General features: G+C 40.5%; 1 protein-coding gene across 10 annotated transcripts in view; it reads left to right on the top strand.

Moving 5' to 3' along the window:
• The first annotated feature begins 562 nt into the window (after positions 1 to 562).
• Positions 563 to 12,937, top strand: part of msi2b (musashi RNA-binding protein 2b) — a 224,199-nt gene continuing 211,824 nt past the window's right edge. For 6 of the 10 annotated variants that reach the window (XM_031573768.2, XM_031573766.2, XM_031573767.2 and 3 more), the window contains exons 1-5: positions 564 to 760; positions 1,086 to 1,126; positions 1,395 to 1,476; positions 1,993 to 2,077; positions 6,896 to 6,937. In XM_031573768.2, coding sequence (XP_031429628.1) covers positions 699 to 760; positions 1,086 to 1,126; positions 1,395 to 1,476; positions 1,993 to 2,077; positions 6,896 to 6,937 — 312 coding nt within the window. In that variant the 5' untranslated portion in view covers positions 564 to 698. Of the gene's footprint in view, positions 761 to 1,085; positions 1,127 to 1,394; positions 1,477 to 1,992; positions 2,078 to 6,895; positions 6,938 to 12,937 lie in introns of all 10 variants that reach the window. The other 4 variants (XM_031573765.2, XM_031573762.2, XM_031573764.2 and 1 more) reach the window with 1 other exon arrangement.

The following is a 12,937-nucleotide window of genomic DNA, read 5'->3' as shown; positions in this document are numbered from 1 at the left end:
TGTAGCTTATATATTGCATTTACAGGTATTACAATTGTGATGCACTGCAATCTCTGCAATACTTCTTGTAATATTTTTCAATAGGCTCAGTAAACGATAGAGTGTGTGCTGTGTGCTATTTGCATAGGCCCCATTAATTACATATAACCTATATCAGAGTGCTGAGATGTATTGACATGTTTAAAGTGGTCACTCACTGCTATATAGTAAATATAGGCTGTGAGAAAATAAGATTGAATAGGTTACTGAGAACACTAATCAAACTCATACAACTAATTTGTTCTCCTCAGCAGAGGTTATGCCCCAGGCTGTGTGTCAGAGTTGTCACCTAACACGCAAGGTTTATTTCAGTCAAAAGACCTTTGGGCAGAACAAAGTCTGCATTAATTGTGCTTAAATTGCGTTGTGTACAGCGATGACGTAATTGCTCCCTTGCTTGGTACTCCCCACAGGCGCATGAAAAACACCACCATGATCTTTAGCTGTAAAGGGGCGGGGTAATTGTAATGACGTCAATGGGATTGGTTAGGTGACGGGCCACTACTCCGCCCCATGTGGGTCAAGGGAGGGGGAGGGATCCAGAGCTGATCCCACGTGTGACGATTGCATTCCCGGCTCAGTAATATTCTCTTAGCTGGGCTCTGTGTAGCGTTTGCTGTGACTGTGTGTGTTAGTTACTGGCTATAGTTGGGTTAGCAATGGAGGGAGAAGGGAGCCAAGCCACATCTGGAAGCCCTAATGATTCACAACACGACCCGGGGTAAGAAAGAATTCTGTCGGCACTTACTTGTCGCTGTTTTATTAATTTGTATTAATAATGAAAAGCTTAGGAACTGTCGTTTGCATTGCACTGTCATTAACATTATCTATTGCGTGCAGTCAACTACACCTTTGTTTGATTATATTAGCGAACGGGCCTGCCCCCTTTTCAAAGATAGCTTACTGGGCTAACTAAAACCGCTCTCTTGCTGCCTGCTCTGCCTTCGTTTAGCTATCTTTTTTTGTAGCTAGCTAAGTAGTTAGCTACACGTCAAAATGGCCGATCTGACATCTGGACTCACTTCTGCTATGTTTTCCTCTTACAGTAAAATGTTTATCGGTGGCCTCAGCTGGCAAACTTCACCAGGTAGGAGAACCATTTGCTGTCAATCGGGTGGCTTTGTGAGGCTGTGTTTTGTTACCTTTAGAGTGTGTTCTGTGCTAGTTACAGTGTAACGAGCGTGCGGCGCTGTACGGGATATGTTGTGCGCGCAAGGTTATTTTGATTTCCAATCATTTGAAGTCCTCTATTCGACCCCTGTGTGTATCTGGGCTTTTGAAATTGCAGCAATAATTGTTGTGTTCACAAACGGCTTCACGTTAACCTGTGTTATCCTTCTTGTTTTGCTTTGCAGACAGCCTTAGAGACTATTTTAGTAAATTCGGGGAAATAAGAGAATGTATGGTGATGAGAGATCCCACAACAAAACGCTCCAGGTAAAATATTTTAAAGGTGTTTCTCTTATTCACTTTCTCGTGGTCATGCGACATTAAAATCGCCCCTGGCTTTGGCAGTGAGACGATAATTTTGTGTCAGGGATCCTTCGATGCGCTTTCTTAAGCCATTGAATCAGCGATTTGAAAAGGTAGCCTAACGCAATTTGACATTGAGTTAGGACTACGCGGTATATTTGTTTATTTGCACTTTATTTGAGTAGATCTAAACATTTAATCACAGTGAATGTTGTTTCATAAAAGATGTGATATTTGTACGCCGTTGTCATGTTTTTTTGCTCCTCCAAAAACATTTTGATTTTGGTTGTTGTGCCTGAGATGAAGTTATCTACTTCAAGGTATAGCCTATATATCCACATATATTATAGGCTATCCGTAACCTCATACATTTGAAGCTTGACATTTATGATTTATGTAAGTTGTCATTACTGTATTACGTTGTTCCCGTGACTGGTCTTAGTAATATTTTGGTCTGTGTCTATGTTTTTTTTCTTTCAGGGGATTTGGGTTCGTTACGTTCGCGGATGCTGGCAGTGTAGATAAAGTCTTAGCCCAGCCGCACCACGAATTAGACTCAAAAACGGTATGTCTGGTTACGTGTTCTTGTTCTAAACTGTGTGCAAATGTTTGTTATTCGCTGATCTTCACTTGGGGAAAACCCTCACATAGCCTACAGCCTGCCATATCATCTCCATTACGCGGTTGCTCCGTGACATTATATACTGTCATTCAGAAGGCAAAACGCACTTGACGCCACTAAGTAGCCTACGTGATTGCATGCTCCAATCCGCGTCTCATCCTAATATCTGTCAGGAGTTTAACCTTTTCCTCTGTCATATCTGCCCACAGTAGCGGTTGTACTAGCGCATGGGCTGATTTATAAACCGTTCTAACACAGCTGTTTACAACTGTTGAACACTTCAGCCATTAAATCACATATTAAATATGTAGTCTACAATTTATTTAGGTAGACTACCTTAACTATTGTCAGTGAAAATTAATATACAATTTCGTTGAAGTTTTTATTAACCAAATGGAGGCTACTTGAAAGTAATTCACGGGCACTCTATTATTGATAATTGACGTACTCTTTGTCAGTGTACAGCAGTTTGCTGTGAAATCTGTTTGGTTGCCTGCTTTCTCTGTCTCAGCCTCTCCCCACCCCCCTTTCTCCTTGTCTCTGCCTGTGTGTGTGTGCGTGTGTGTACTGAATATTCTGAATCATACATCTTGTTCATTTTCAACGTACATGTATCGCTGTATAAATGTCTGGACCGTGCCACTATTCACAATGTAAAGTTTGCTCAAAGCTACCTGATTGATAGATTTTAGGGAATCTGTGCACATCCACAGGTGGTGTGGATGCATGTATACTCTGATTTCAGTAGAAGTGCTTAAAGAGTAGGGCATAATTCCTGCTTCATTTTATAGGTTGCTCTACCGAGGTCTTATCTGATGTCATATTTGCGGTTTCAGTTTTGAATGTGTGTGTGGATCATTTAAAAATATTTTGCAACCTGTTTAAAAATGCATTGGGAAGGATGAATGTTGGATCTGGAAATCTCAGAATGTGCCAATTTTAACAGTGCTTTAGTAGTAATATGTACACCCATACACACATGCACACTTGCCGTAATTGTTTATGTGATTGATAAATTGCTTGCATGGAAATAAAACAAAACTTATCTGAAACCATGCTTAAAGTTTTTTTACATGTGTCTTATGTTTTTAGTTAGAGTCTTCAATTTAAAATAAATTACTTTTGTGTAGCTCTCTTTTGCTGCTTTAGTCTTATCTTAAAAGACACGTTCATAACTTGAGGTCCTTTTCTAGAACTTTAAAAAGTAGACGCAACTACAGGACAATCTTACTTTCAGTGTACCCATGCATGGCAAAAATACCAGACTGGTGCACGTGGCATATTCCTTGATCCTCTTGCAGTATTTGAAGACAACAGTTCTGCTAACAATGCATTCAAGAGAATCAGAGGATCTGTATAAATACCACATCATTCAATTTTATGTTCTTTTTGGAGATCTGTTTGTCTCTGTGAAGGACGCATTCAGCAAGCCACTGTAAGCAGTTTGTGCGCCTATAAGAACATTCCTGAACCTAAGCAGGTTTTTTGTTACCCCCTTTAAGTTAGATATGGTAACACTCAGTTTTGCCTTTTGAGGTCAGACATTTTTAGGAATAGGCCATAGTTTTCATTGTAGTGGAGGGCTATCACATTATAGTAACACAAATGGCAATTAACAATATGTTTTAATGCAATATGTTTTAATTCATCCAAATGTTTTATTATGAAACTGATTAGTACAGAACTGTAAAAAACCCCTGCAGATTAGTACTATAATGTATGATTGCTCCTCCATGTAATCCTGTACTAGTTTTAGAGACTTTTCTGTTGGACTAGGGATATTCAGACAAGCAGATTCACTTGCAGATTCACTTGATTATTGAAAGAGGCTTCATATAGTAAAATGAGTTTTACCAGACATATGTTTTAGTATAAGGTTTGTAGAGATTCCCAATGTAATGCTATCTTTCTGAATTGTTGATTGTCTTCAATGACAGGAGAGCGTCAGTCTAATTTACTTAAATGCTCCATGCAGAGATGAAAATCACCGTCTTCATGACAGTCTTGTATTAAGATTTATATAAACCGCAAAGTGTAGGGGTTTCAGCGGTGAACTGGGGAATTAAATCATTACATTTCTCATGTAGATGTGTAATACATATTGTATTATATATAAAATGTGAAATGAGAAGACAAATACATCTGAGCCTGTTCAGTCTTGTTAAAGCTGTGCAGTTTGTACCTCAGATGATAAAACTGGGCCATGCAAATTTCACAAGGGCCACACATGCAAAACCCTCATAAAATTGGGTCAGTGTTTGACATAACATTATTTTTGAGCCATTAAAGGAGAGGAGTTGGGGGAAAAAAACGAGAAAAGATGTATAAATCAAACAGGAATAGCCAGGGGAGGACGGCAGCTTGTAGAGGCTGCTCGTAACTCAGGGATTATTTATCCGGCGGATTGTGATGTTATACGCAGTGTTTAAGTTGCACTTGAATGGCTTGCATTGAAGCGTGGCCTTGCTGGTCGAGGTGAGATCGGCATCCGGTACTTGAGCGAGTGGAGGCTGTGCATCAGCTCAGTGTTGCCCATGTGACAGACGCTGCTCAGCCCTGGAGCTGGCCAGAGCTGTGGATATGGAGCTGCTGCTCACATATGTTGATCCACTTTGTCATAGTACTCTTATTTATCACCTCCCTGCGTTAGAAGCAGCCACAGACCACCATCTCTCTCCTTCCTATTGTGATGTGTTCATCCTTGTTTGTTGTGTGTGTGTGTGTGTGTGTTTTTTTTTTAAGCAAGCACAACATCTCCTCTACTATCCTTCCCTCGCATATCCTCTTTCTCTTTCTTTAATCCCAAAATAAAGTATTATATTTTATTCACATAATATTTTTACACAATTTTCCTTCTCACCTGAAGGGTCCAGTCTTACAATAAAAGGTATAGTTGTAAACATTAAGGGTTATTTGTGTCCAGGGAGGAGGTTGAGTTTACAGAGACGTCTTTGACTGTCGGTTTTGTCAGGTGACGTGTTGTGTGAATTCATAAACGAGTTGTGTAAAGGCTCTTAAAAGGCTCATTCAACAGCACTCTCTGAGATCCATGCTCATCTCCTGTTTTTTTTTTCGTTTTTAGTTTTGGGCTGTTATAACCCAGAGTAGACAGGAAATTATTGGAAGAAAGATATGGGGAGTGGGCTCGAGAAATGACCCCAGGCTGGACTCGAACCTGGGTTCTAGTGGACACTAGACCCGTATTTGTGTGTGTAAAGGGATAGGGGAGATGCTGATGTGTTAAAATAAGAGTAACTATGAATCGAGGGCTTTCCTCTGCATGTGCACTGCAGAGCTGTGATAATTCTAAGTGATGCAGTGTGCAGAAGCAGGTGTACACGGCTGTGTGTAATGAGCGAGAGTGAGCGAGAGAAGTTCAGAAGAGAATTTCAGGAGAGAACATATTTTACTTTTGAAAGCTGTTGCTTAATCCTTCAAACACAAAGACGCAGTGCAGAAAGGGCAGCCAGTTGTTGACAATCATATGTCCTCTGCATGCCGAGGACACTTATGTCTGAATTAGAGGATGGTCGGGTGGCACATCTATTTTTTCCTTTTTAATCTTCCTCGTTCCTCCTTCACAATAAAGTGGTTACTGCATATTGAATATTCCATTCCGACCATCTTAATTTGGGTACCCCCTTTTTTTTTTTTCTCTGTCCCAAGGCCTATCTATTTTTGTCTGTGGTGTGCTAGTCATTGTTCCACTCTGTCCATTTCCCCATTCTGTTTTAGAAGACGACCTCTGGATATTCATATGTGGTGTAGTCATTCATGAATAGGCTTCCACCTTTTAGTAATGTTGCGCTGATGATCAAAAGAAAAGGAGTGAAAGAAAAAAAAACATGTCTGTGAGGAGCGAGAGCGTTTGCTGTTTGCTCAGTGTTGAATACATAATTGCTACTGGCTGTGTTTTTGGTGACCTGTGGGTTACAGGCTCCTCTCGTGCTAAAGAGTGAGACAGGGTACAATCTTACTCGGAGTCTAAACATGAAGAAGGTTTTTGTGTGCCCGCAGACGTACAAACACATGCATGATTGATTGTTTATCTTAAAATGAAGTCAATTAAGCACTAATAATGACAGTCATTTATTGCTCTTTTCATATTTTCATTCATTAAAAAAAAAAAAAAAAACCTTAGCATTTTTTGTTGAACTAAATTAAAATGCTATTACTAAAACAATTCAGTTTGACAGCTCTACTGTTATATGTTTATCTCTGCTTACTCTATCAGCCTTGTGACATCCAAATAACTGCTTTTATATAGTTGTCTTTTCTTCACAACAGTCTGATGCATTTTATTAATTGTAGGGGAAGGTCATATGATATAATGTATTTGAAATGCCATGGCATCACATATCCTTTAAAAAAATGCACACCTACAAGAGCAGTCTCCTGAATGAGAACACAGTACAGTCCTTATTTGTCGTGTAGATCTATTTTATACAGTGTTGATTTGAAATGCTTTATTTGGGGAATAGTGCTTTCTTTTGCCTTAAGATCTTCGAGTCACTCGTAATTGTGGTAATCCCTCAAGGGGAAGGCAGATTGTAGACATATTGAACCGATGTCCTCCTTCAATACTAAGTCCATGTGTACAAATCCAAGGATATTCCTTTTCTTGTTGACATTGTGAGTTCCTCTGTGAGTCCAGCCTGTATCATTCACATTCTAGACTGATAGTCTGTGTTCCTGCATTAATATCAAATTTCTAATTGGCCTCCTTTCTCTCTTTTCTGTTTTGTTCACTTCTACTGTCAGATCGACCCTAAAGTTGCCTTCCCCAGACGTGCTCAACCCAAGGTAAGAAAGAAATATCAGCTTATATTTAAAAAAAAAAAAAAAAACAGCAACAAATACGTGTTGAATAAATGTGCTTCCTGCTTATCCAACTCTGTGTGAAATGAATGAGAGGCAAAAGGTTGGGTGTTGTGATGCAAATCTGCATACCACTGTTACTGGATGATGTGGAGGTGCTTGCATTATGGGTAGAGGCTTTGTTTGGTCACGGTGTATTTGGGACATATTGCTTACATGTTTGTCAATAGCCACAGTTTGTAAAGGACGATCAGCAAAACTGTTTCTCCGTCTGTAGTCAGATGATATTGAATTTATTCAAAGGAAATTGGACAGTTTTATTTTTGTATTTTTTTTTACGTTGCAGTTTTTACTCCAAACAAACCCAAAGATCAAATGTGGAATTTTCCCAACTTGGGAGCACAAAGGGAGTATTGTTGCCTGGCAGTTTCGGATGAAAAAATGCCAGTGGAAAAGCTTTCAAAGCCAAAGCACATGCAGTTCTTAAGGGTTACTATTTGATTGAGAAACAGCACCAGTGTGTGTGTGTGTGTGTGTGTGTGTGTGTGTGTGTGTGTGTGTGTGTGTGTGTGTGTACGTGTGTGTGTACGCGCATGCATAGTGTGTGTCATTGACTGTGTAGAAGAGTATTCTTTGTTCATTATGGACCACTTTTTATTCTCTCTTTCTAAAATGTTCTTCGTCAATCCAGTTTAGTGTTTAAGTTCTCTTAGCTACTCCAATAAGCAATGATTTGAGGTTCAGTTATGGAACTTCACCCATCCCTTGCTAATGACATGTCCTTCAGTGTGTCTTTTGGGAGTGTCTACATCATCATAATGTATTTTATGACATTAGAAAGGAAAGGAAGGAGAAAGCAAAGCCATTCGTTTCCAGCCGCATCAAAGCTGTTGCCTACACTTAACTTCCTCCAGTTTCTACCAACACACAATGATGTCTGCCTTATGGATAGCACAACCATCATTTTCTGATGTGCTGTAGTTCTTATATCACGTTTGTGACGCTATTCTTATTCAACTCTTGCACAAAACATTAAATACTATCTTCCTTGTTGAAGTGAACACAATTGTGATCATGTGCACATGGATTGTTGCTAAAAGATCCGCTGCAAAGTAGGACACCCTCACAGCCTCAGGTACCCTACAGTTTTGTCTGTAGTTATATTAGCATAGAGGTTTTTGAATGAAATAAGCGTAAGAGGTTTTGATTGACTAGTTTGTGCAGGAATGTACTAGAATTTGAGTGTTAAAATAGACATTGGTTTACCTTTGTCTCCTGTGCTTTAAGAGCAAGCTCATTAGTGAGGACATTGGTTTGTATTTGTTTTAGCTCAAGAAAGGAGAGCCTGGCTGTCCAAGGACCTTAAAGCAATAGGATTAAAGTGGCTAGATTAGCATTGCGACCTTTTATTTTTTACTCATGTGAAATTGAATTGAGGATTCAATATATATCGGGTGACAGCATGGCTGAAATCTTTAGGCCATACTGTTCTCGTTCAAGTCTTGTTAGTTAAGCCCTGGCATTGATCATTGCTTTGTCTCTCGGTGTCCAGCTCGTCTGTTGAGCTGGCCCTGTCTGAGTTATCTTTGAGGTGGTCGCCTCAGATTGGCCTGTCAGTGGAATAGCTGGCTTGTCCCAGTTTTCAGCACAGCAGACGGAGATCTCCAACCTTTAAAGTTCGCAATGCATATTTGTAGTCTGTGTTTGTCAGTCTCGGTTACTGTTACTTTCTCTTCCTATTCTCTCTCTCTCTGCCTCTCTCTCTCTATCATTCAATAGGTTTGTCTCCCTGTTTTTGTTCATCTCTCTCACTCTCTTAATCTGTCTCTCCTCCTTCCTTTTATGTGCTCTTTCTTTCTTTATCTCTCTCTCCCTCTCGTTCTTGTAGTTTCTCACACACCCACATCCTACCATGAGTGAGATATGAGGGCCTGTGGAAGGTGGACGGTGTCCACTGCACACTTGTCTTGCTAATTGAAATAAAGAACTTACCGGTCTCGTCCAGAGTAGGGAAATCAATGGAGGAGAAATGACGCACTTGAAAACGAACGCGCTCAACGCACATGCCAACAACACTGGTCCAAATCCAGGCCGCAGGGCCTTGAGGCCTAATGCGTTTTTCTGGCTCAGGGTAGATCCAAGATGAATGGAGGCATTAATGGGGGCCCAGCTTCCAGCAGCAGCGGCAGGCAGGCAGGCAGGCAGGCAGGCAGGCTGAGCACAGTCCCGATGGTGTTTCTCTTTTGTCTTAAGGAAACTAGGCCCATAATAAGTTTTATGCAAATGCATTAATATACCTTCACTTCCAATCATGCCACTAGATACTTGTGTGTGTATGAGGGAGAGAAAAAAAAGGGACAGCGAGAACACAACACAGCATCACAGGAGAGTGTACTGGCTAACCTAGGAAAAAAACAGACTGAGGAAATGAAGAAAAAAGGGGGAAAAAAGAACGCAGGCATATCTTGTTTTTCTGGGCTGTTTTTATGCCTCCCCTCTATATAAGCAGGAGAGATGACAGTAGCTGTGTTTGGGGATTATTGTTTTTGAGACATAAGAAACATTTCGCTTATTTTCTCTTTCTTTTAACCAAACTTGAGATTGCTTTTCTTGGACCGCTACCCGTTGTTCACGCTGGAGTTGTTTCACACCCCGTCCCCATGGCTGTAGTGGTGGTGGTGCGTGTCTCGACATGATTCTAATTGATGCCACGAGTGTGGCCACCCTACGTTAGAGTGCGCCCACGCGTTGCGCCACGCAGAGGGAAGATGGCAAGGAGCTTGTTACTGGCTCTCTGAGGAAGCGGTTGTCCTCGTCGAAAGCATGTTTAACGACGTGGACTGCAAACTCATGGGGACATGGATGTGATGACGTGATCAGTCTGTGACACGATGCACCTGGTCATGCATGGAAGCAACAGATCATTTGGGGATTTGCTGAGCTGTTGACATACAACAAAAACACAAATACCCTGTTTTCCCCAGATGATTTTATAAGGACGTAACTGAGAAAACTTCGTCCAAAACGTTTGGCCTAGTTAATTCGTCTGGTAAGGTGTTTGTTATCAAAACTACACTTATTAGTGTTTAGTTAGTTATTAGTGGTGTATTAAATTGTGATTGTGTTGCGTTTCAAGTGTTATCACAACCAGGATCCCAAGGGTTGGAATTTATTGACTTCATCAGCACACTTGAGAAGTAGTTTAGTTTTCCAGTTTAGTAGCCAAATGCAAAACCATTCCGTGGGGACATTTCAATTTGCATTTTATTGCATTTCAATTTGCTTTGAGTCACCTAACAGATTAGCCTGAACCTAACCCCCAACCAACTCTTATTGGTTTTACATATCTTATCAATAAACACAGACGGCACTCTTTCCATTGCTTTGGTATTAATCTGGATGACAGACCATCTAATTGATAACCTTTGAGGGTGTAGCAGACTGCTGCTTTACGTACAGTTTTTTTCTGCCAGGCACCTGTCTGAGTTGGCAGATGTCTCCCTCTCTTTGTTGGTTCTTTAAGGCCACTTGCAGTTCCGCTATATGTAAAACAAGTTTCATCACCTGAATCTATTTAAATAAAGTGAATGTGAATTGGGTGGCTTTTGACAAGTACCAATATAATCTTCAGGGCCCTGTAGTTTTGTATTAGAAGATGGAGGGCTAAAACCACTGGCTGACACTTTTGCTGAATAATATCTCTGAATGCTGTGTGAGAAACCATGATTAATTGTAATGGCTGATGTTATCGAGCCTCATGGAGCGTCCAGCTGTGTTGTCTGATTTCCTTCCTTAAAGGAGAAGTGTCTAACCCAGTGGAACCTAATGAGAGCCCTCAGCTTTCCTCTGCCGCTGTGCAAGCTAACCTGAGATGTTTTTGGCATCCCCTGCCACAAAACCTGTCAAAACAATGCTTCTGTTGGGTGCCTGCCCCCCCCCCCCCCCCCCCCCCCCCCCTCACACCCATGCGCATCCACCAACACTCTTGTACACTCTTCATCTTGTAGTGCGACTGTCAGTGTCAGCCAGGTTGATATATGTGTGTGTGTGTGAGAGAAGGTGTGTGTGTTTGTTTGTGTTGCATGTGCATGTGTTTTTGTGGGGGGAGTTTGCCCTTGTACATTCTTATCCATTTAATTTTCTCTCTCTCTCTCCTTTCTGCCATATTTTGTGGTGGGTTTTTGTTTTGGGGAGGGAGGGGAAATATTTACACCTTGTACTCTGAGAAACTGTGAAACTGTTAGGCCTCACCGCACACAGCACAGAGGAGGAATGTGTGAAAAATTCCAGCCAAGTTTGAGGAAAAGATGGAGAAGTGAATATTCTATTTTATCACAAGCAGTGGGGTCCAAAGTGGCCATTTTGGTTAGTGGTGCTGTCACAGTAAATTGTTTCCAGCCAGGAATAGTTCCAACAGTTCCAATCAGCTGTTTGTACTCATGGTCTGCACTCATGATTGTAAAGAATTTCAAGCCTACCAAGCTAGTTATCGCAGTAAGAAAACACTACAAAATTATGATAGAACATAGGTTATAAGCTCTGTAAACAATACATTGTCTTTACAGACATGTAGGCTACAGATTAGATGTTTCAAATATTTCCAAATGAAAGCGTTAAAAGATGTAGTTAAAATGAAATGTCTCCTCATCCTAGTTGCAGTTCCTTATTACCGACTTATGAACATCAGATCAGTCATACTGCCAATTAGTAGGTTTGTGGAAAATTAGCTCATTCAGAAAACGACATTTCATATACAACAAAGCATGTGAAATAGGACACTTTATCTGTGTACTTTTAAAGAGGTTAAAGGTACAACATGTAGTCATTGTAAGATGAAAAAAAAGCAACGTGATCTTGTCATTCTATGAGGAAGGTGAAACGGTACATAAGTACGGTATGAGTGTCTTAGTTCTTAGCCTCTCAGAGACATCAGTACTACGTGTAAACCACTCAAGGCCTGAGATTGAAGGCGCATGAATCCTCTATCAATCCTTTTAGAATTACTTTGTTGTTTAAGGTCTAGAACCATTTTCATTATCATCATTATCATCATTATCAAACAACAAAAAAGTTTGCATTTTGCACATGATGTGATCAAAATCAAGGGTCATTCCAGTGGCTCTCTTCAGGATCTGGTTCCTCCATTCATCTAATCCTACGACTAAAAAATGGAATTGGATTGATAGTAACAATTACACAGTCAAATAACTGTTCTACACACCGTCTGTCTGTGGGTGGTACAAACGTCTGTCATTCAAGCTGTCATTCATCTTAGTCAGAAAGCAATACAGGCACTGGTTAAAAAAATATATACTCTATTAAGCAATTTATTTAAACACCACCAGTTAAATGTGTTGACTACATGAACACTTCACCTTCTTCCAAATTCCACAGCCCTGGAACCATCAGTCAGGAAGATGCCCATCATTGACTATAACATAATGTTGGGTTAGATCATTTGTTGAGAATTAAAACAAACTGTTCACTTACTGTCATGGTTTACAGTACATACCGCAGAGGTTCGCACTGCTTTTTCCTGCCAAATGGGTCTGGCCTTCCCCCACCTGGTGAAAACAATCAGTGGCAGTTAATTAGGTATCGGGTTTCATTCTGTGATTTCATGAACAGTCTGAAGAGGTCAACACCTTCAAAGAGATGTTGAACAATCGAACATTAGGGAGAAAAAAATAAATCATAATTTACTGCTCTAAACTATCAGTCAAGTCTCTGGTAATTCCACGTGAAGCATAGTCTTACTGATCATGTACCATGGCTCTACTGGTTTAATCGGCTTCATCGACGGTGGCTCCGTCTTCACCTTCTCGAACCTCTGGCATGTTTCACAGGTGCTGACCTTCAAAGCAAATTAACAGCGTCAAACATTAACAGCAAACCACAGCAGACCATCAGTAAATCGAAACTGCCGTGGTTGTGCTTGTCATTAAGATATTGCAATTAGTCAGAATTAAACTGATATTAATTCAC

This window comes from Clupea harengus, chromosome 9, assembly GCF_900700415.2.
Source record: "Clupea harengus chromosome 9, Ch_v2.0.2, whole genome shotgun sequence".
NCBI lineage: Eukaryota > Metazoa > Chordata > Actinopteri > Clupeiformes > Clupeidae > Clupea > Clupea harengus.
The sequence above is the reverse complement of the archived record's forward strand: the minus strand, read 5'-3'. Positions and strand labels throughout refer to the sequence as shown.